Raw genomic sequence first — 26,414 nt, forward strand, 5'->3', positions numbered from 1 at the left:
ACCAAATTGCATATATTTTTTATAAATATTCTTTTCGATAGAATGGCCTTGAAATGGAAAATTTTATACGAGTTTACTTGATCTTGTATAAAATTAACATGCGGTCATTTTTATTCATTTAACCTCGCCTGCAATTCTGTCTGTGTAGTAGTAGTCTATAAGATCTTTTTATGTATGCGATCTTCCAACACTATTGAAGGAAGTACACAATACATGTATGCATATATTTGTGTATATTTCGTGGTTTCTTTTAACGAATGTTCTATATTCTAGTTTTAAGTTATAAATTTCACAATCTCATTCTACATTCCAATTTTAACCAGTTGCTACACGCATAGAGACATACAAACACGCTCGCATTCGATGCGTGCAACTCTGGCACACGATGTGCGTCGTTAAATCAGGGAAATTCAATTCTGGATTATTACTCGATTGATTTCTATTATTAGAAATATGTAATATATCTTCTTTTCTATTTCAATGTATTCTAATTTTTTTTACATTTAAAATACAACTTATAATAATCCAATTTTTCGATACATTTTTATTTAGCTTAAAGAAAAATGTTTGATTATACAAATAAATGTATTATAACAATATATCACCTTGTAGACTGATATATGAATATTTTTTTCAATATTAAAATATACTATTTACTCTAAACAAATCTTATCGTTCAAGAAGATCAACATTATCAGTTAACAAGATGTTATATCAAATTAAAATATTGACACTTTAATGATAGGCGAGAGATAAAAGATTAACGATCCCAGTAAAAGTACTATAATATTTTTTAATAATTCATTACGATGTACAAATAACATATTTTTCCAAATGTGATTGTAAAAGGTATTTGATCATTAATTTTTTTTTTTTTTTATTATCTAGATTTTTTTGTAAATTCATTCAACAGATAAATTGTATTCTAAAATCGAACTTCAATGTGTAATGTAAAACGTTATGCGATACCGGAACAGAACACGATATACTTTGCAAGTAACCTAATCCCGTCGTCTTTCTTCACATATCCAATTGTTTCCTGATCTCGTCTTCGCGAGAATGTGACGTAACGTAATATTGTATCTCGGCAATGTTTTCAATGACACTGCATCGGCGACGAGTGGACTTTCAGCTGGGATGATACAGAAACGAGGATAGAGATGCGAATTTACAAATATACACGCAATCTTCACCCTCGTTGTTCATCGCGATACACAATGAGGCTGTCCTATAAAACATTCCCCCCTCTTTTCATTTATTATAAGAATCGGTCACGTCACATATCCGAACTTGAAACTTCGATATATTTCGTACAATTTCTATTTTTTTCACACGATAAACATTAAACAATTCGAGATATTATGATTTAAAAATACAAAAGAATCTTTTTAAGAAATTACATTTCAATAATGATATTTAATTCTTCGAGCCATAAACAATTTAATATTAAGATTCAGAAATTCAGTAAGAGAAGGAATATTATGGTGTCTCTTCGAGAATAATGTAATAGTTCGAAGGATTAAATATAAAATTATCATTTGCAATTCCCTTTTTAAAAAAAGCAATCTGGTGGAAAAGGAACGTTGATTATTTTATGTATATATGTAAATATATACATGTAACCGGGAAATTTTTCTTTTTTGAAATTATATATCGCACCGCCGAAAAAGCAGCAGCTCGATGACCGTTACTCTGGTGGCGGTGACAGGAGAGATGTCGTACCAGATAGTGCATTTACAGTATTCAGGGCCCGTGTAAACGCGCATCTGGCACGAGCCCCAACTGCCCTGTAATCTCATATTGGCTCGCTTCCGTTAGCTCTCTCGATCGTGCTCTCTCGTTTGTCTTTATTTTTTTCCCCTTTCTATCTTTCGCTCGTGTTGTCACCTCCTTCGTTGTTCTTTTTTTTTTTTTTTTTCTACTTTTACTTTTCATGATCCGCTTTTTTATTTATTTAACTTCTTTACACGCTGGAATATTTATTGTCTTTTAAAAGGAAGGATTTCCTTGAAAATTATCATGGAAACCGTCGTTTTGTATTCGATTTATTTTCATTACGTTTCGAACATTTCACTTTGTTAAGTTAAAAAAAATTTTTTTTTATTCATACACGATTATACACGAGGATATTTCTTTTTTTTAAACCTAATTTTTTATCCGCGCCTACAATTCGATTATGTTAGTAACGCCAGGTCACGAGACATCGCGCCGCTTCCTTCTCGTTAATTTAACACTCAACGGAAGTACTTTTCTGCTTCGTGGAAAATGTGATCGGCCTGACATTGGAGAGAAAGAGAGAAACGCGCCAAGCCCGTGGGCAAATTGCTTTCCGACTGGACTACTCACTCTCATTGGTTTTATTCCCGTCATGTTAAAGGACAATAGGAAAGGATGAAACAAAAGAACGCTCATTTTCGTGTTACCAGTTTCAATGGCTTTAACACACTGATATAGCTTGGATTAATTAATTCTCGTCATACAAACTAAACTTTCGGTTCATTTTTCTTTTCTTTTTTCTTTTCTTTTTTTTTTTTTTTTTACAGGGAAAAAAAAGAATGATATTTTTCAACATTGTTACAGATTTTTTTATATCGATATATTATATTCCGTTTTTTCTTTTAATAAAAAGATTTAAAGTATGATCTTTTAAATAAAATTTTAAACAAAATACTAGTAATTATAACGCGGAACAATTTTTAATTTAATATTGATAACTCAATAAAAAATGTTATACGAAGAACTGCCTATCTAATGTCAGCTGATACCACTTTCCACCGCTAAAGAGTCAAATGAAGAGAAGAGACGTCGCTAATAATAGACTGTCCCCGGTGTCGCGACGTCCTGGCGTCGGGACGCACTCGTTACGGTTAATATAACATCTTTAAACTGATAATTAAAATCGATGTTTTCTTTTTCTTTTAAAATTAACAAATTCTTGATTATTCGCACAAATATCTGAAGCAAATACTTATCAAATATAAATTATATTCAATTACCGTAATTCTTAAATTGAACAAATTTTGAAAAATGAAAGCTCATTTGTTAAAAAAAAACTCTGTTTGCTTTATACGTATGGATTACGTCACATGACGTCACACAAAAATGAAATGTTATCCACATGGAAGAATTATATTCGCGTTTTTAATTTTTTTTAAAATTATCCAAGGATTATTCAATTAAATTTCATATCTTTTAACGATTAATATTTAAAATTTGTTTGATTAATTATTTGTAAATTTATTTACTAATAGTAATATTTACAAGAGATTTAATTTAAAATGTTTACGTCACATATTTATCCACGAATTAAAATCTTAAATATCGTAAATCTTAAATGTCGTTTACAAAGAAAAATACGTGTAATATAGTCGATTACACAAGACTCGTAAAAGTTCTTGAACGACACCGATGCTACCGAGAGACTAGTTACGTGATGATGCATTTAAGAGTGCAATAATGGCACAAGAAGCGGACACGTTATTGCACAATCATGTTCGCGGCTTAGACCTTCGGTAATATTGACCGAACACTAGTGAAACCTTGCGTGCCATTTCTATTACGAATTCTTCTTTTCCTTCTTTCTATTATAATATAAATAGATCATCTCTTTAGCATTGTGAAAAATCAGGAAGAATCGTATACCGCCATATAAAATTATTTATTTGAGATTTCATTAATCCAATTATATAAGATTGTGAATGAAATTTTGTCAGAAATATTTCTCAATAATATTCTCGTAAAATTGATAAAAATAATGAATCATAAATTTAAGATCATCATCACTATTAACTTATATACGTATATCTTTAATTTACCGACAGAGTATAACAGAACGATCCATGGCGTGTATTTAATTAATCTGTCATATGTTACACAACGTAACGAATTGTATTTAAAGATGATCGATTTGTTGAAAAACACTAAAGGATCCCATGTTACTTCAATGCGCCACCACGCAACATTATCGACGAAACAATTGTAATTCACATGCGTTACGCAATCGTGCCGAACACGGCTGAAAATATTCACTGCTTGCTTAAGGATTACATTTCGATGAATAAACTATCGAATCAATTACAGTTTACAATTCACTTTGGATTATATAATCAAAAGATCGACCGTGAACGGTTAAAGATAAACTTAAGGCGCGTGAACCGAACCGAAAAACAAGCGTAGTTGTGTTTGTGACACACTGCCTCATCGAGCACTACCGCCAATGGCAACTGCAACTCATGTTCCGTGTTGCATAGAATACAATCAAAATTTTAATGTTACACAATTATGACCTTGAAGAATCTAACGTGTTCAAGAATCCGACGAAATCGATTCGGAATTTCAGCTTTTCCTTGCTGACCGAACTTTGTATAATTTATACGAAAAACTATTGCGCGAATGTATTTCGAATGTTACTATTAACTTGTGCACAGTCCGATACATAAGACGACAGCGACACCTCGACTACAAGCGGGAACAACATTCACGTTCGAGATATCCAATCGACTGAAAGATGAGATCTTATGATCGTTTCCAATATTGAGTAATCCTCATAGATATATTCGTTCGGTCAATCATATGAATAATCATCGGAAAGAAATATTTTTTATACATACTTGAAAAATCAAAAAAAACCTACTTTAAACGAAAATAATCTTTAAAGAATATTTATGTAAATCGAATCGATGCCAAGTATAACTTTTCTAAAACGATATAACCTCTCAACATATCTTTTCGAAGCGACCAATCCAATAAACATTTATCTAGTTAATTTATTCTAGTTAGAGCGAGAACACGTGTATATGTGATGATTAATCATTATAACCTTATTTTTAAAAAAAAGAAAGAAAGTTGGAAACAAAAAGCACACAAAAATCAATTTTTAATAAACATATCCGAAGGAATGTACAATAAGGAAACTAAGTGATCGGGCACACAAATTTTGTGTCATGACGAGAAGCACGATACGATTTAACACAGAGAAAGAATACACGCGACACGCGCGACGACTAGTTGACGACTAGAGTAGTAGTCATGGTACTGTAGCAACCAGCCACAGTGAACTACGACGTGTGACCGTAGAGCAGCAGCAGCAAGCAGAAACGGCGCTGCATTCTCACCTCTATCTCGACTCTGTTATACAATCCGCACGCATATATCGATTCCTTCTAAATCAGAGTTTCCTCAAACGATATAACGATCGAAGAACGATGTTTTTAGGCTTCGTGTGGAGAATATTAGAATTATTGTGCAGTAATTGAACTTAAGAAGGAAAGATTCCATTAATTTATGCAAATAGAGGTTAAAGGGAAAAGAGGAAATTGAAAATCAAACGAACCTACTTTGGTAACTAAACCGTTATTTATAGCTAAGATGAGGATAAGCTAGTAGTACGTAACTAAAATGCTATTAATAGCGTTCTTCTTGTTATATATTATATGTTAAAATGTTGATCATTCGAATATTGTTAATTAAAGAATTCGATTTTTAAAAATCGTTAATGAAAATTTAATTTAGGAACTGTATTTATTTTTTTTTTTGAAAAAATATACGTTTGTATTATATTTATTACATTACAGCAGTTTATTATTTCATGATGATAAAAAGAAGTTGAGCAAATATAAAATAGATATTGAGATTGCATTTGTATTTTTTGCTTACACAATTAAAAATTTGATTTTTATGAAAAAGTTTAAGAAATCAGTAATATTACCAGAAACTAGTTGCTAGAATTTGATCCAAATCAATTTTCCTTATAACGTGAGTTAGCAATGTTCGAAGATAGAAGATAAATGAAAGAAAACATACTGAAAAACATAAAAGCAATTGCTGCTATCATGCGTGCTGCTACCATTAATCGAGATGTCAAAGAACAAAGATTAATTGCTTCAAATAATTATTTATTCTTTTAAATGAAACAAGATTTCTTAACTCGAAAGTTTCTACAAAGAAATCAAAGAAAATTATTCTAATAAGAGAAAAATAAATCTCAGGAGAAATGAAGAATTAATTCTTTAGAATACTGATATATTTTTCTCTCTTTGAAAAATAAATTGAAAATATTGATCTTATGCGAATTAAAATTTAACATAGAGAAAATTGGAAAAATAAAATTAAAACTAAATAAGAGAATGGGGAACGATAAGAAAGTGGAGCAAATGTTCGTGAGAAAAATCCAGAAACGATCAACGTAGTTTTCAGACGAGGTAAAAGCTACGTAGAGCTGTGGTGGTTGTAATTGGACCACTTTGCCGTTAAACGAGCTTAACGATCGATTCTGCCTTCCACTCTAATAGCATAATACGAAGAGGCGACGGAATGGATCTTCTGACCGATGACGTTGTTTTAATATGAACGTCACTGGCTGACGAATATCTTGCGAATCATTCACTGATCTGGTAGGGAGTGTATATATGGACGTATACAGATTGTTCATATTCGCATTCCAATTGTGGAACGCAAGTTATAAAAGACCCTTATCAATTAACACATGATACTATATAAAAGCCCACCTATTTCATCCGATGCGATGAATTATTTTCCTAAAGTGATCAATCTAAGGATAAAGAATAAAATTTCAATCTTTTATTTGAAAAAAATAACTTCTGCTCTCCATAACGATCCAGATTTTAGGAAAAAATGTTAAAAATTACACACACAAAATAAACACATGAGAGAGTCAAACGACTGTATGCACCAATTAACAAACCCTTATAGAGAATATAATATAATCAACCACTGTGGGCTTTACGACTAGTATAAAATTCAACAAAGTCGAATCGATTTCTCCTATCAAAGAGATTACTTTTGGATCTATCGGACCACTGTGCATTGAACTGAAAGTGATTTGAACCGGTCGCGTTCGCGGGCGAGATCAGAAAAAAAAAGTCCGCAGTCTGGGACATCGTGAGAAGAACTAGTCGCGACTAGGCAGACGGTACGACATTGCGCTTGTAAAGGCGCCTTGTCGAGCGGACGACGGCGGATATGTTACACAATACTGGCCGAAAAAGCTGTGCCAAGTTGCGTGGCGCTGGGCCACGGTGTAAATGTGTGTCCACCTAACCTCGAAACCGGAGGAGAGAACAGAGAAAAGTGGTACATTCGATGCACGACCATTTTATCGCATATGTATACATATGTGTATGCACGCGCTCGTAACCACGGCGTGTGTCGAGGTTGTGTGTCAGGTGTTAGGGTTGCGAAAAAGCTCAGGGTTATTTGTACCATTCGGGTCGTCTAGGGGCGTTATCTTTTTCATCCCACGACCTTAACGCTTTGAAAAGTGATCTAGCCAGAAAAATCGAACCGAGAGAAGAGGTTAGGTTGAATTTTATCGAACGTGTGCTACCATAAATGTGCCGCCGGTCCATCTAATCGTTAACGATAAATATCACAGGTGAAATTAAAACGTGTTACGTATAGAACAATAAAGAGGAAATATCTTTGTTGTTGTATATAGTTGGATGTACAGCATGTTAGAATAAAAATAGAGCATGATTGTTTGCGAGTCGAACGGTCGAAGCAACGAAGGTCATCGATATTTTTTCAAGCATAACCACGCGCGCTTAGGTGTTTTTTAGAGATAATTTTGACCACGCATGATACGCTTTGTTGTGAAACTGGGCTATTATATAATGTTTTGTAACGAAGTTCTCGATAATAACATAGATATAACCGCGGTATTCGAATCTTGCGCGACTGCAACGTAAATGTTTAATTTGGTAATGAATATTTATAACAGACCATCCTGTATATAGCGAACGAGAATAATGCTTATTAAACCCGAAAAAAAAATTAATATTATTTTATGTATAAATTTTTACGAATATCATGTCAACTCAATAAGTTAATTTTTTTCAATATTTTTTAAATTTTGTGACTAACTAACTAACTCGACCGCAATTTATCATTGAATATTTATTTTATAATATATGATCGTTAAAATTTCCGATATAATATATTTACTTGGAATTATCAGTTAATGGTTAAATCGATATTCGATATTCGAATCGATTCGAGTCTGTTATATAGAAAAAAATCATAATCATCTCTGTCGAATAATATTATTTTGAATTTAATAAAAATAAATTTAATCAAATAAAATTTGATTTAGATAAAATTTCAATAAAGATTATGTTTAAATCTTTGTATCGTCGATAATAGTTTGGCTTTATATGTGATTATGCATAGATATAGACCGGAAAGAAATATTTTGACTTTAATTATTTGCTTATGCAAATCGAATTCAACGACTGATTACAATTAAATTTCACACGGTTAAAATGTTATTTTATCTTCCCATCAATATCTTCCGGTATATAATATTCAATCAGAATTTGAAATTGAAATTGTTTTGAAGAATCCTGTATAATCCAATAATCCCATTAATTTCATTGGTATTTTTTTAATAAAAAAAAATTCATTCATTGGAAAATACATAACAAATTTATATAAAAATCATTATCAAACTTTATCCAGAAATGAAAGTTATTTCACATCAATTAATTATCACCAAAATTCAACAAAAATTATAAAAGAAAAACGAAGGAATAAATATATATTTCTTGCCATTTTTTTTTTTTTTTCTCATTTCAAGACAACCAATCTTTCCTTCCCACGAACCGAGCACAAACCGAGAAACATTTTGCCCGGATTAAACTCACCTATATAACCAGTGACGTTTCTTGGAATTTTGCGTTCAGAAAGAAATCATTAGAAAATTCTTATTTACTGTATTATAAATTTTATGATTCCGCAAAACGTGAACAGATTTTATTAACGATTGCAACTTGCAATCGATATAAAAATTGATACGTGTGATTGAAGCACAAAATTCTATTTAAATCGAATAATTTAAAACCACGCCTCTCATTTTTACTGCTGTCTTGAGACGTCGAACGAAGGAAAAGATATTCGATCGAATCCGCGTTCCACTTCCTTTTTCACGCGTCGAAGGAACAAGCCCGTGAGTCGTCTCGTTGGGACGGATATCCGGGGGTACGCGGATGAATATAGGTCACCGCATCGGGAACACGATCGATTCCCAAGGTGGATGGTGGCTATCGAATACGCGTCGAACAAACGGGCGCCGCTTTTAGTAGTTTCCGCGCGCGTGAGCGACCTTCACGCGAAATATAATTAGCGCTAATTATTGAATGCGCGCGGCTCACCACCGTCCCTGAATTTTCATCGATCCTGAGAGAAGTGGAAGAGAAATAGAGAGAGAGATAGAGAGAGAGAGAGAGAGAGAGAGAGAGAGAGAGAGAGAGAGAGAAGGGAAAGAGGAGAGAGTAAAGCCACTGTACGCGCCACCTGCTATTCTCGCGCACGTGTGCTTTTACTTTTAATATCGACGTGAATCGTGTACAGGACACGTTTCATTTCGGGACAATTTAATCCGAAGGGATATATATCGACTTGTTTTTGACCTTGTCCTCAGCGATATGAGCTGTTATTTAATTATTTTCTACTTCGATGAAATGACACATATGGTTGTAAAAAAAAAAGAACGAAAAATTGAGGTTTATTCAAAATTATATTATTGTTTTTATTAAATTATTTGTAAAAAAATAAATGATACGAGAGTTTTATATTGAGTTAGGGAAGGGGAAGTGGCCTTGAGTAGTCAATTGATTTTGAACGAAAAATGTAGGTCAAGATAAGAGATGGGTATATTGCTTCCAATATAAAATAATCGAATTTTATCATTGGAATTTTCAAAGATGAAAGAAAAAAAAAAATGATGGAAAACATCGTTCATAAAATTTCCAAATATATTAAATTGGGGATAAAGTGAATTAAAATTATTAATCTTATATTCATTGTTCCCCAAGTGTATTCTACTGATAATGGAATAGTCTATGTAACTCACTCTTTTGATTAAAAGCAGTCATTATCGATCGCTAATTACCAATTATGAATGGAGTTCTCACGCTAGAAGTAATAATGATAATGCAAGTTCGTAATTAGTTTTTAAAAATTTTTACGATTCCGTGAAGCATGAAAAGATTTATTGGCTGCAACTTTCTAACATAAAAAATTAATACATTTATTAATACAAATTTCTAATTAAAATCGAATAATCAAATAAATAATAATTCAAGATAATTAGAGAGAATATGTATGTTGCATTAATTAGAAAAAAACATTTAATTAATTAAATTACGTAATTGTTATATTTACAAAAGAATATTGTAATAAATATAAAAAAAATATTGATACTTTATGTTTTCAAAAAGATATTCTCACGCAATTATTTGAATTGTATTATATGTACATTTAATTACTCAAGTAATCGATTAAATGCATAAATAATCAACTAAAAAACTTAACAGATAAAAGAATGTAACAGCAATTATTTCAACAGCACGGAATCATATAAATTACAATTAAACGTGTAAATCTAAAATCGTATCTTTAACTTGGCATATATATCATACGTGTTAGACGTGACGTCAGCTGGACTCAGTTGGTTGTTCGTCGATATTCACCTGCGTAATCGATGCTGCGTTCGACAATAAGCAATAAAAAAGAAAAATAAAAAAATAAATAAAATTAAATAGAACAAAAAAAAAAACAGAAATAAAGAAAAACAAGGCTGCCGTTTCAAATCATCTCAAATCAAATATATAATTTTTCACTTCAAAAGTAATCTAATTCAAGTTAAATTTCTCAACATTTATTGTTTATTACTCAAACATAATGAAAAATCAAAAATGATCCAAAATAAAATTAAGAAACAGAGAAATAATGCGATCTTAGATCTGTAAAGATGAAAGAAGGAGCAAAGAGGATGCAACAAGAGCAAAATATCGTTTGCCAAATACGAAAGAAGAAGTAGAATCAAATATACAAGAAAGGAGAGAGGGAGAGAATGAGATAAAGTAGAAACAGCAGCCTCCCTTGCCAGGTGGACGGAACCTGGGACCCGACTTAATCTTAGAACATGTCTTCACTGCCAACAAATCAACAACGTTCTCACCACCACTTTACCCACTGTGCTTTACACTTTCGTCATCGTTGCTGCAAGCGGCGCAGCGCGGTTCGTCGATGGGACACACAACAGACATACAAGCTACGACGATCGCGACGGCAGCACACGCAACACACCACGACTACGACGAGAAACGGACTAAAGAGAGGTGTCACACGCAACGTAACGCGAAAACTGACACGCTATCGCGACACGATCTCACTCTCTCGCGACATCACGATGATGTGACAACGACAATGATGAACACACTACTGCTGGGAATACATTAATAACGTTTACAACGCGCTACACAAGACTACCAGTATCAGCCAGAGGAAATATGAATCAAAAGATATAGAAGAATATATAAATCGAATTGGAATGACACTACGTACGGATAGAAGAAATAAACATAGTGAAGAAAAAGTTGTAATCGAGGAAATGACAAAGCTTATAAAGGACAATCGGTGATCCTTCTCTGGCTGACTGGCTACTATGTAAACGCGCTTTCAAGTATCTCGCGCGCGCGGTCGGTTCTTCTCGTTGTCTCGTAAAACAACAACGTATCGTGCGAGGAAAGCGCACCTGCGCGCTCCTGCGTCGTTTTCTCGGTCGTGGCCCGTTTGTCCCTGTCGTGCCACCACTCCTCTTGTCCCTCCCAGCTTACTAACCCTCTCTTTTTCTCTGTCTTTACTTCTCTCTTCGAATATCCAAACCTTCTCTCTCTCTCTCTCTCTCTATATATATATATATATAGATATATATATATCTGCTGTCTCTCTCTCTCCTTTTCCTGCTCTAACACACACCTCTACACTCCACACTTGCCTCTGGCAGTCGACTGGAGAGGGGGTCACTAGGAGGCACCTTCTCTACCTCTTCTTTCTCCCTACCTTCCCCTTCCCTCCGCCACGGCGCGGCGCGTCTCTTTCCCCGACAACATCCACGGACGACCCTGTAACACCACCCACCTACCCAATACCCAGCATGCATCGTCGAGAGTCGATTACCGTCGAGAGAGAACCGGGGACGGACTCTTCCACTCTCTCGATACAATCGCGCAGAGACACCAATATGGCCGCCACAGCCGACTAAATTCAATGCGGCGTGCGCGCTTGTTGGAAGATTATATAAGTCGCGGATGATTAGGTGTTTTCATCTATGCCGTCTACGGCATAGCGAATAGCTCAAGTACGTTTCTTTAAGAAACTGGTTTTACGTATAAAGCAATTAAAATTAAAAATACCGTGAGATTTGGAAATGGAATTTAGCGAACTTGAAAAGCTTCTTTCTTAGTTAGTTTCTATGTGTAAAAAATTATTTTTCTAGATCTTTGTTCGAATAAAACTATAATATTTGAAAATTATCTTTTCAAATATTTTATTGTTTTTTTTTTTTTATTAAAATATATTTTCTTAATATCATCAAGTTATCAGATTTTTAAAAATTTCTATCAGAAAGTCAATATTTCAATTTAACGCTTGTAATCACAAAGGTATTAATTATTCGTACTAAATTAATATCCTTTCTCGTGTTTGACGAACTTCAATTCAATCCATTGAATTTCAAAAAATCGAAGATGTAAACTATAAGTTTTTAATTCGCCTACGTCTAGATCTATCCAGAACAAAGATTCAAGTGAGCTTGTATGCCGCAAATCCAAAATTAGACACTGCCAATCATCGAACACAATCTATATTATCGAAGCAATCGATTACCTTCGACGCGTGTTGTCGAAGCCAGCCATACAGCGATATTAATAGCTAGATTAGGAAGGACCAACGCAAAGTGATTGTCCACGAGAGAGGTCGGATGCCAGAGAGGTTAATACGATTCAATGATGTTCGAGAAGTCTCGTGTTGTTACTGATTACATAAAACAATTGACTACACGAAGGAACACGAAAATTTGTGACTATTCAGTTTCTCGTGCTATCAAAATTTCACAAGCCGTGAAAGCAGGCATTGTTTTACAAGCAATAAAGTTGATTTGAATGTTGGCACACTGACAAATTTGATGTACGCAGTTGGCTTTCGTTAACAGGAATTACTCGGGTTCAAAATTAACAACGTTAAACGGAAGAAATAAGTTGTATTGAATCATTTCACATATTATATCTAACAATAGATTCGAAACAATTTATAACAAATAAATAGCTAGCAAAGAAGAAACATCTTCAAAACAGCTATCTATTCGTCATAGCACTTGTAGGCATTAGCTCGCACATGCGCAGTTAATAATCTGAATTAGTCGAATTCCAATTGAATTATAATTCGAGATTCGATTATGATCAACGTAACTATGCAATGATTTAATTGTCAATTAACGAGAATATATTATACAATGGTAGGAATGCCGAGTAGACAAGCTCGTAAACAATAATAAAATTATCCCCAGGGCCTCGAGAAAGAGGTAGGGAATCAGAGAGGGAGAGGAAAAGAAGGAATCTAAAAAAACCACAGAGCTCCGAGAGACCGCAGTGCGTTTCGAAGGCCGCGTCGCCCTGTCTGACCACGAATCGAACTTTTCTACTTAGAAACCGAGTAAGCCGGAGATGCACGAAGGGGTACGAAGTAAGTCGATGCAACACGTGGCCCCGGGAATACGGGAGCGAACATCGTCGCACAGCACAGACTCGATTATTCTAGCTACGAAAGTCCGGAACTGTTACATGCTCCACGTCTCAATGTCATGGCTTCAGTACGCACGATAAACGCGTCCAAGCACGGAAGAATCGAGAGTAAAAACAAGAGATACGAAAGGGTAGAATAACGTATATAAGAAAACATGAAAAAGAAAAGTGAACGAAACAAGGAAAAAAAAAAATCAAAACAACAAAACATTGATTATTCGTTTACACAGATTTGTTAGTGAGAAAAAAGCAAAATTAAACCAATCAGATTATATCGTCGGGTGATATCCGAATAGGCAAAAGCAATTTTATAAAACTTGAAATTTTGCGATTAATTTAAATGATCCATATTCTATATATGCACGAACACGCTACCCAACGGACGACAAAATAATTTAATAAATCATTTTCTTCTTGTATATATTTTAATTTGTTTGAATAATAAATTCATTTCGAATCATATCGCAATCATGTCATTCATAAAATATAATTTTCTTAATGATATGAGTTTATGTCAAAGAATATATTTTTAATTATTTACGATGGAAAAATAATTAAAAATCTTTATTATACTTTATTACTTTTATACAAATATTTTTTTAAATTATCGACTTTTTCAGATTTTAATCCAATTGTTTCTGAATCGTGTTCGCGTAACATTCCGACACACTATAAGTAGGGAGAGTATGCACAAAAGTAACTTAGTATTCTCTCGAGTAGGACAGACAGGTCGAGTAATTGGATCGAGCGACCAAGCTGCGATTGGCAGCCGACTAACAGGCCTGTTTCAACCCCCATCCAGGAAGTGGCAAGGGTTTGAGAGAAATCCTATAATGCTTTGCTTAACTTGACCTTAATTTCACGGGATACAATCTGATTGTCATTTATGAGTTCTGGGAAATTGTCGGATACGTATATTGCTTTACGGTGAAAAATAGATGAACCGAGCGCCATTTTCTTTCCATCAGAAACCTTTTATCGTTACTAAAACCTTTGAAAGATAATATCGAAAATATGAAACATTATGAAATGTAATTTGAAATGCTATTTTATCCGGTTAAATGGAAAGTTAATGTTAAATTAACACGAAAAAAAATTATCTTTTTTAAGTTGAAAGAATGATTGAGTTTATTAAACGTATATATATATATATATATATATATATATATAAGTAACACATTTGAATCTAACATAAAGAATAGAAATCAAAAATTGCATATAGTCCCCAATTGTTCTACTTTTTTTTGTCATCACAATAAACAATAGATAAAATTATACAACAATAAAACAGTATGTAAAATAATTGTATAAAATTTTTTGTAAAAGTTTTTAGAATTTATTTTATATTATTTGTATTCTCTATTCGTTCTTTCAAAAATTATTAAATAAATAATTTAGTTCGCTTGTACAATTTTCTTAAAACTATATTTCAACTCTTTGCTTTTTGAATTTCTATCACAATCAATAATGGCAATAATAACACAAAATGATATTAATTTTTTATAACAATGTTTCTATCTTTTCCTTTTGCAATTCTATCTGTAAACAGAAAAAGAAGAACATAGGAATAATAAAATGGCATCTTTCGATCAATAAAACGACGAAAGAGTTTGATTTCTCAAACATTTCCGCTTTCAAACTTCGACTTCTTCCCTCGTCGAAATATTTTCTTCCCACTCAACCATATTTAACAACCAAGAAAAAGTTTTTTTTCTCTCCCCTTCATCTCGATATGATTATTCGAAGAAAAATAAATTGGATCTCGGAGAAATGAATTTAAATATTCCTTCACTCCGTTATTCCTTTCACATTGTTGGCATTCGACGAGATGAAGATAAAAGCGTATTTGCAAAATAAGTTCGTTAAAGATTTTTAATATTTATTCGAAAGAAGAAGAATATTTATGCAAATATTCGAGATACGTGAGAATTGGGGAATCTTTAAGAAATTTTATTTTAGAAATTTACCGAAGTTTCTCTTTTGAAGTTATTCCGAAGAAAACACCGGATGGTTGTTGAGAAAGACACCTCTTTTTTTTATCGATCAGCTGATAATCAGCTTTCGTTTCTTGCGCGCAGGAGGGACACGTCTTTATAACTGGCCAGGCTTAACCTTCGAGCATATTAAGGGCACCATAGTTTGCTCGGTAATAGGGCCAAGGATACCACCGTCCATCTATGCCTCTGTTCGCTTGAATAATTGATAAAATATCGACGAAATTGCTCTTGGCTTATCAAGAGGCACTCTCTATTCGGGTTGACTGTTAATTTTCTATTACCCTTCTTCAATATGATTCAACTCGTGTGTCAAATGTGTAACACCAATATCAAAAACATCCCGTTTTCGACACGGCAGATTTATATTAAAACACCGCTCAAAATTCTAAATCATCGTCTCCTATATAATAACGATATAAAACAATATTAATATCCGATAATCGCTTGTTCCATAGTAAAATTTAAAAAAGCGAGTAACAATAACTTCTCAATCGTCCTTCGAGCCTAGATTATATATCGACCGATAACCCAAAAACTTTTACGGTGTGTTCTTACGCTTTTTACGCGTTCTTGTGTCACTTTCGAAGCAACAATGTGTTGCTTCATCCCTTCGATTTCTAAACCACGTAACCTATTTCTCTACGGCACGAGAGTATAAACTATTACGTGCATGGTTTTCGAGAAAGCCTGCGGGCTATATGTGAGTGAGATAGAGACAAGCGCAACAAGGTCTCTTCCTTATAATCCGAGAGAGAGAGAGAGAGAGAGAGAGAGAGAGAGAGAGAGAGAGAGAGAGAGAGAGAGAGAGAGAGAGAAAGGCAGGGAATTCATGCACGAACGACCATCAGGGGTTGACCTAATTTCACTTCGTAGGTTGGGCCTCTGACTGTCTGACCTTTTCCCAGGAGTGTTCCTGGCAAGGGTACGCGCGTGCGAGTCGTACGCCAGCCGAAGATCGTTGGGGGGACAGAGAGCAACGTCGAACACGTGTACGGCCTCTGCGTGCGCGAGAGAGACAGGCAATATAGGGGAGAGGGGAAAAACGAGATTATGCGAGAAATACGCGTGGATTGGAAACTGGAAGGAAAATCAGTGATATCGGTGGGTTCAGAGTAGAGAAACGAGTGGATAAATTTATGGATATGGGTGTTTTTTCTTTTTTTTTTTTTTTTTTTTTGGAAGATTTATTACATTTGGAATGGAATCGATTATTTTTTCCCGGTGCTACAACGGATTTGTTCGTGTAATAAAAACTGAAATCATATATGAACGCGTTTGAAGAAACGGATTATTAATAGATCTTTTATGTTGATTTTATATCGAAGGATAAGTAGACTTGCTCGATCGGATCTTGATTCAGGGTCAGATTCAACAAGTAGTTGAATTTTACCAGCCAGAAGATTATTCGCATGTCATACTATTGTTGTTCGATAAAAACGAAGAAAAAGAATGAAATGTAGGAGAGCTTGTATGAAATTATTTAAATTTTGACCTATAGTTTTCAATATGACAAACGTCGATTCGATTTTTATCAAATTTAAATTTCAAAACCATATCTCCCCTTGCATAATCTTTCATCACAATATTCATAACTAGTCCAACAAATATGAATAACAAACTAATAACGAAAGAAAAGAAAAAAAAAAACCAATACTGTCCGATCAGAATTCCACCGATGAAAAAGCGGAAATGCACTGAAATTGAATTAAAAAAAAAAAAAAAAAAAAAGATGAAGCGAAAAAACGAAGTTCAAACCATACACCGTCCGTAACTATAATTGAATATATTCATCGAATTTAATTCTCACAAGTCATCATTTCCACCTTATATAATTCTTAACCTATTCCCCTAATTTTGAAAACAAAAGAGAAAAACCAATGCAAAATTTTTCGCAAAAATTCTATTTTAGCAACGAAGGTAAAAACAGGTAGTAAAAAGAAATCTACAGGCGAGGCACAGAGTTATTAGAGGAAAAATTGATTGGAAAAAAGATGGATCGAGAAGCAGGGATTAAGCCATATCCGGAAAAGGCCGACGAATGTGCGTAGGTGTACGTGTGCGCCGTAGGTGGTGGAGGTTCACCAGGCAAGTACGGGACGACCGTGAGGGGGATAAACGAAACTGGGTCACCCCTGGGAACCGAAGAGCCTGGAGCTCATGTCCGGGAACATGGTCAAAGAGAGGAGAAGAGAGAAGAGAGAGAGAGAGAGACAGAGAGAATATACTTGTGTATTCGGAAACGGAAGTCGGCGCACGCACTATTTACAAAAAGCCGTTCGCTGGAAAATTGCGATAGCGACGTCGAGATCGATTCATGAATTATGCATCACGCGTTCCTGACTTATCAATCGGGGCGAAAGAATTTTGAAAGGAGTGAAAAGCTGAGGAGGAACGTTGCGATTATATGCGAGGAAGAATTGAATAAATCGAGCGGGAGGGGAAAAAACATGATCCTATTGAATTCGCTCGTAAATCGAAATGATGATAAATAATGTTATAGTACGTGTAGTTTGGTCCGTTGTTTTATTTGGAATAAAATATAAATCAGATAAGGTCCATAAAGGTTGGATTTATATATTGGAAATGTGAAAAATAACAATATATATACAATCGACGTGTTTGATTATGATTCATTCATAATAATTTGTTGTAATGTGGATTAACCCTTGTTCGAGACAAATAATATTATTCGTGAAAATTACTCCTCTATATGATAAGGAGAATACTATTATTGTTAGATTGGAAAAAAATAACTTTAATTGTGCTGCTTTATGAAAAAAGTAATGAAATTCTTGCAGCATTATTATTATAGGAGAAATAAAGTAAAGGACTAAGTGTCAGAAAATTTACAAATATTTGATATGCATATTTAATGTTTAACTAATTATTTTCTACACTTTGCAATTCGCCGTGTGTGTAGGTAAAAGGTAAAACGTTCAGACGGAACGTAGAGAATTTATGTTTCGAAGATGCGAGAGATGTGTTCCCGAGTAAACACAGGCAGACTTCGTATAAGTTAATAACGAATCAGCCGTAATGATTCGTCGGGAGGAAATATTAGAAGAAAGATATTAACTCCCTTGACACACGAACATATCTATAAAACATATGAATCACTGTACGTATTTGCATAGAGAGAGGAAAAGATTCGAGAAATGTCGATATCATCGACGCCAGTTGACCTAGATCACTCGAACGAAAAAACACGATTCGATTACAGTTGACCCATGGATGGAACAACAACATGGATGTTAGGAACGCCAACTCTTAAAATTACAATTTTTGATTTTCTTTAAAAAGAATTTGTAAAATAATTGTATATAATTTATGATATCGATCAAAATGTTGAGAAAATTATAATTCCACTAAATTAATATTAGTTATTAATATTTAAAGAAAATAACAAAACTATTTTCATATCGCTTTTAAAAATTTTTTATTCAAAAATGTTGGACACTTTTTCTTCAAAATCTAATTTCTATTCTATAACAAAATTTACTAAAGATCTAGATGGTATGGATAGCATGTATCTATGACAGAATTAGAGGCCCTAACCAGATATATAATTGTAGGGACAAAGCAGAGGCTGGAGAATCATACCGTTCGGAATACGGGGGAGGGGATTAATGTAACATAATCGAATAACTCGAACCACGGTTTCGTCCCCTTCTGCGCTCGCTACGTGACGTCAACGAGTAACTCAAGCTCATGTATACGCGCCGACTCTCTGCATCTATCACTCTATGCCTATAGAATAACTCTCGAGTTACACACACCGCGAAGAGAAATTCCCTAAATGAGACAATAACATTAACAACGGGAACGAGCCATTGAAGATTCAGAGCGACCGTATTTTACGAGCATGATGATATAGGACGAAAAATATGGATCTATCTTCTTTATGTGTAATAATTTTGAAAGAAATTATATTACATATAAATATGGTATTGTTAATTTTTTATTTCATTTTGTATTTTAATAAATAAAGATAAAGAGTTTGAGAGCTAAAAGAAGCAATAAAAAGTAAATTTTTAATAAAACTAAAGGTCTGTTGATTGTTTTGACTATAAATTTTAAAAAATGTAAAAATTATTTGAGATATTTATAATCTATAATTTATCACTTAATTTCACTACAACAAATATTATTAGTTATCAAATTATTGTAAAAGAAAAAGCTATATTTAATGTTCAAAGTATTTTATATTTTCATTATTCGATTATTTATTTAAATTATTTAGTTATATATTTAAAGAAAAGATTTTTCTAAAAAAAAAAAAAAAAAAAAAAAAAGAGAATATATCAAAAATTTCAATTGAAATCTTGCTTCACGCGTAAAAAATATTTTTATAATTTTTTTAAATTAATATACAATCTTATTCTTTATACATGGTAGCTGTGAAAAATTATGCAAGCTAAAAATGTGATCAGCTGTTGTTAAGTGGTCGAGATTGCATAATGCTTGCATTACGTGACGATGCATTGCCTTCCTCTTTCCGCTCTTCCAAACAGTCTATATGCAATATGTACATACTGCTTCTAGAGTACAAGGCTACGAGAGTTGACCACTGACGTACGAAATATTAGTGAATCTAAAACACCTTTATTCTTATTACTATATTTCTCAATTTCTTTATTTGCAAGTTGTAAATAATATATTCAGCGCTGAACAAATTTCTTTAACTACACATTTATTCTACGCGTTAATAATTTTCATATAAAATATCTTTATTATATGTGTTTTATATAAATTATTACGAATATATTTTTCAAAATTTCTACTTATATTTCATATTTAATTAAGACAAGATAAAAATTTTTATTCTCATAAAACTACTTAAAAGAAAAAAAAGTAATTAAAAAATTTTCAGAAAATAATTGCTTCTTCACTAATTGCTTTCCTTTCCTTCCAATTATTCTGAAAATTTTCATCATCTTTTTTTCTATTATTTTTTCAAATTGAAAAATCAACACACTGTTAATTTCACCGTTTGGATCATTTGATAAATTCATATACCCTCCTGCATAGGAAAAACTCATCGATAACACACACAAAGATGAACGTGCTCATTTAGACGGAATGAAAACGTTTCTTCCTGCCAAAAAGGCATGCTGCAATTCTCGTCGTCCCAACGCGCGTCTTATGTAATTTCTTTCCCCACGTCCCCCTTGATCACCCTTTTTCACGAGCCGCAACGCGACGTTTTTACAGCGTTCGTCGCACTCCCTCTTTGTCGCACTCGCGCAAGTTTTCTCGGAACGCAACTTCGAATGACGTGGCGGTTAAATTTTCCGCCAAGTTGCGCGGATATATTTACATCAGGACGAATATATTCACTTTGATTCTCTATTCTATGCATATGTACTGAAAAATCTCCTACACTATCTGTACACAGCACCGTTTAAAAATTTTAAGACATTTGTTATATTTCTTCAAAAATTGGAATAAAATTGTTAATAATTAAGGATGGATATTAATGGATATCTATTTTATATAATGAAGGAAATTATGAAGTATTGTAAAAATACATGGAAATTAATAAAATTAATAATTTTTTTATACAATGTGTCCTCAGAATTTTGAAATTTATGTATATATATCGGTGAAAAATGACTTTACTTCGATGAATATCGAACATAGTTGATAGATACGACATATAATGAAATCGTAAATTAAAATAATTACGATAGTAAATGATACGATAGCTGCACTCGGATATACTACACAGAAATATAAATATACCTTGAAAGTCAGACTATAAAATTCATTTGCAAATTTATGACTTGAAAAATACTTGTTTTATTTATTTTGGATATTGATTTTTATTCATTTTTTTTTTTTATTTAAAAGACTTTAAAAATATTTAAATATTCCATACGAATTATGTATTTTTAATTTGTATTTTTCACATAAATAGTAGTATATTACTATACATGTAAACTTTAAATATTCTAAACAAAATGAATACTTTATCTCCACTATAAATATCAAATTACTGTTTCGAATCATGTTCAATGCTCAATTATCATTTTGATATTTTTGAGGATTCGTGGATTCAAAGATTTGTTGAATCGAATGACCCTGTGTTTTATAGATAGACTAGAATTGTAGTAGGATATATACAATGCATTAAAACCTTTTAGGTGCAAAAACCTTGAATTTAGTCTATCTAAAGTTGCGATACTGTTGATCTTATTTGTCGAGATATATACTATGTTTACTATGTTTCTTATAAATTCATGAAATAAATTAGAAGAATTGAGAAATATATATATTCGAGTAAACAATATTTCTTGATGTTAAAAATTTTTCTCAATTTTATATCTATTTGTATTACAAAAAGCATCAGAAAAAAATCTATAATAATATTTTAAGACCAGAAAATTCTGACTCAACTCAAAAACAATTGTCGACAAACATAATCTATTTCAGTTGATTGTCATAAGCTGATCACAGACAGAGAAACTGAGAGTTCATTAAGATTTAATCAGAATAACGCGAAGCAATTATTCCAATTACACTATCGTGATATAATTATCAAAACAATGAATGTACATATACTATATACGTGCGTTACTGCTTGCATTGTAGATAACAGAAACTACGGTATACATCGCCAATGCATTATTTCCAGCGCAGAATTTTCAATGCATCGGTAAAAGATAACGCTTAATTATCGAAGCATTGAATAGTACTTTTCATATCATGAGGCTATTGTTCCACCATGAATGATAAGTCCTTCAAGTCACTCGGATTTCCATTTTTAATCATCCTAAACGATGAATATTTAATTATCAGAGATCAAATTCCATGATAAATATATATTTTTTGCTAAGTATATTTAATCATGACAATGGAAATGATGATGTCAAAACAAGTACTAACAATTAGCATATCGTAATGATCTAATGAATGCATAATAAGATCTTGAATATGGTTTTTAATTATATGAATTTTTTGCAAAAAAAATTTATCAAGCTTTTTATTAACTTTTTATTTTTAACTTTTTATCTTTTAAGACAAATAATTATATTAATTTTCAATTCAAAAAAATTTTCAATAAAATTTAATTATAAATTTTAATTATCAATTAAATTAAATGAATAATCAAATTAATTTAAAAGGCAATTAATTTAAGAAAAATTGATTTTGAAAGAAGGAGAAATAAGAAGAAATAAAGAGAATTGAAATAATTGACTCAGAATTCTAATTGTAAGATAGCGCCCTCTAAGTCTTCGAAGTCAGAAGGAAAGTCTCCTGCTGAGAAGTTGAAGGAATCAGCTGATTGGTCATCCGAGAGTCAGCTGATTTTGACAGCCCGGCCGACCTTGTGCGCATCCTGGCGTATCGCGCACCATGGACTACTTCAAATATACGGATCTATGGCGTTCGCGCATGCGCATTTGCGAAACTAAACTAAAACTTCTTTTACGTATTTTTTAAATTAATTGCATTTTGAATAAAATCATTATTTTGGTTACAATTTTCATATTTCAATTTTTAATTTCTTAAAATAGTAAATATTTAATTTATTAAATACTCTTTATCTGAATAACCTGAGATTAATTTTAATTAACAAGAAATATGTTGTACTGAAGATCACTTTCATTTTTAGAGACATACCAATACTATGATAATATCGAGTGTACTTATACGCTGTTTAGCGAACTAGAGGATTAATTGTATCCATTTGAGGGTTTCTAGTGACCCCGATCAATAATTCATTTCCCACCTGTCACGCCCCTATTTAATGGACTGATGATATCATATAGCAACGTATCGCGATGGGCCACATTATTTAGATTTAAAACCAATCGTATTATAAAATATCTGATTAATTCTTAGCTTTGCTTATCTACAAGTAGCTAGTATCGATATACAATCTAGATGATAATGTAAATATTTAAGCCGCTTTTATAATCCAAAATATCAAATTATTTGAAACGAGAATAGCATTTATCGTGACTTGAAATTCATAAATTTCTCAGTATAGTATAATTATATAATTTTATAAATACTAAATAGGATTTTATATTTTATATGGTTTCCTTAATAGTTTTTATGATTTTGTTATTGCTTTATCATATTTTTCTTCCATAAAATCATCATAGGGAATCAGCAGGTAAATCAATGGGCTGCTAACGCCCTCAGAAAACTGAGATACCACCAGCTGTGTTCACCCGCTTCATTACCCACCGAGTGAACGCAGAGTGGCTCCCTGTTCTCCGAGAGCCCGTTTCACCATTTCCGTTTCGCTCTTACCGACCGAACGGGTTAAATGATAATTGCATCTTTTTATGGATTATCTTTCCTCGATGCTTTTTAAAAGCAAGATTCGAGAGACGTTTCCTTTCAATGTTCAGTCCTTATTCATCATTATTTCAACTGATATTCATATTATTCCAGTATTCTATCATCAATTAAATATATGAATATTAAAATTCATCACTTTCTTGACGAATAATTTTCTCATAAGAATTATACATTTTATTTCTACCGAAATAATATCGAAAAAAACTTGAAAAATCCTAAACTAAATAAATATTTAATACATGTAAAAAAAAAAAAAAAAAAAAAAAGAAAACAACAAAGAAAAAACTGATTTTTGGAGAATTTATTTTTGAAAATTCGAAAACAAATATTGAATGCGATAAAAACCTGGTAATAATAAATAAACATGTACAGGAAAAAATTATGAACAAATCACTGAATTGCATACAACAATGAGATGTAAAGGACGAGAAAAAACCTTTTAATATTGAATAATTATAAATTCAATTCTAAATTATCGTAAATTGAATTAAACCATTTTCGAAGATAAAACAAGTATTTTAATTTTTCGTCAACAAGAAAAATAATTAGATAGCATTAGAATATCGAATGACATTTCGATTCTTAACCAAACTTTTGCATCGTTTATCATTAAAATATTAATATATTAAATATTAAAATATTAATTACCATTAATATTTTATTAAAAAAATTTTAATTCAAGATTTAAATTCAAAGATGTTCAACCTATTTAATTTCCACAATATCTTATTTGATATTATATATAAACAACTGTTCATCTTTCTTGTATTTAACAATTTTTAAAAGAAAAAAAATATAAACAATTGGAATGAAAAAATACAAGATAAATATAAATATGCACTTAATGTAATAAAACAATTATACATAATCTTTACAAATGATTTAAAATCCCTTTAAGCACAATATCACGGATTTGCCTATCTTATCAAATGTCAGATACGTTGTTGCATTCTTCTATTCATGATGATATAGAAATTAATTTCAAACACATATACATAAAAGTGGATAGAGATCGCGCGCACAATTTACGATAGGATCGGTACCGATCAGACAATCAAAGTGGCTTTTGCAGCATATATATTGCAGTTGTAAATTTTCAAGGTTAAACGATAAGTTGGTCAAATCAGGGTTATCATGGAACAGTATCTTCCACGATACAGCTTTCATTTAACAATCCGGTCAAGAATTGTTATTTATAAAGTAACCAGACAAAATAGAATGTAATTATATATTCATTAAAAATTAATATTTTAAATTTATAATATTATATATATTCGCAAAATTCCAAGAATCGTATATTTCATTATTGCAAAATAATTTGTCATTATATTTCCTTAATAATTTTTACGTTTTGGTATAAATTAGTTGTTAAGATATTAGTTATTAAACGCTTTTTAATGCGATAGATGCGATAGATAGTATTAATGCATTTTTTTTTTTTTTTTTTTTTTATATATATTACCGAAAGACGCTTTATGGTTTTCGGTAGTTTCAAAAACTCTCTTAGAACTTCATTGAGCACTGGAAGCGAGCCAATCAGAGATCACAGGAAAAAGAGGGCACGTTTACGCACGTCGACGCGTGTGAATGACGTCACGTATGTGACGTATCATGCGTGCACCATGCATGATACGCCAAGAGATTACAGTGGACCGTAACAGAATAAAATAGCGATACTGATTTGACATATTCAATCAATTTTTTATATTTTTTTAGTATTCTATCTTAATCAAATTAAATAATCAATCAATTATTAACTAATTTCATAATAGTATATTTTCAACTTTATTTTTAGTTTATTATTCAGTCTGATATACTTCATAAAATCATTATTCTAAAATGTTTGATATTTTATTCTGTTATAAATACCACCAAGATATTAATTTAAAAAAAATCAAATTTTATAAAAAAAGTAACCACTTACAGTCTACTGCTGGGTTCATTGCTTGCTTCATCACCTTCGATTCGATAAACCATACCAGACATTACATATTCAAAACTGTCTGCTCTGGAACCGCCTTCCTGTTCTGTCGCGTTCCACTCCCCTCCATCAGGATAACCATCTTCTCTCAAGGTCGTAGCCAGAACCAGACGAAATTTATCACCTGTAAACGAATCCAGAATAATAAAAATTACTCTTCGAAGGTTAAATTAAAGAAAAATATAAAAACATTTAAATCTTTTTATCTTTGTTTAAATGTCAATACAAAAAAATCTGTAATGTCGGAACACGGAAATTGATATCTAATAATAAATCTCAAGGCAACTGCATCAAAAATACACTGGGGGCGTTGCAAACGTTCGTTTCGCCACGTTTCGAACGAAATTCACAGTTGATTGCATCTAAACCAATAGAATTGTGTCTTCATTTTGTTATTTTCACCAACTCTTAGATACATACATGTGCATGCAATGAAAACACAGAGAAACAATAAACGTTTTTCTTTTTTATTATATCGCATATTATACGTATGATACGATACATCATGTTCAAGAAACATGA

At 32.2% G+C, this 26,414-nt stretch overlaps 1 protein-coding gene across 4 annotated transcripts in view; it reads right to left on the minus strand.

The window, feature by feature from the left end:
* Rpb8 (DNA-directed RNA polymerases I, II, and III subunit Rpb8) overlaps positions 1-26,414 on the minus strand; it is a 59,442-nt gene that overhangs the window by 3,469 nt on the left and 29,559 nt on the right. For all 4 annotated transcript variants that reach the window (XM_003696196.4, XM_086904902.1, XM_031918479.2 and 1 more), the window contains one exon: positions 25,836-26,016. In XM_003696196.4, coding sequence (XP_003696244.1) covers positions 25,836-26,016 — 181 coding nt within the window. The remainder of the gene's footprint in view (positions 1-25,835; positions 26,017-26,414) is intronic.

The sequence above is a fragment of the Apis florea genome, unplaced genomic scaffold (assembly GCF_048593485.1).
Source record: "Apis florea isolate Af1SG1 unplaced genomic scaffold, ASM4859348v1 contig_2350_pilon, whole genome shotgun sequence".
Classification (NCBI taxonomy): domain Eukaryota; kingdom Metazoa; phylum Arthropoda; class Insecta; order Hymenoptera; family Apidae; genus Apis; species Apis florea.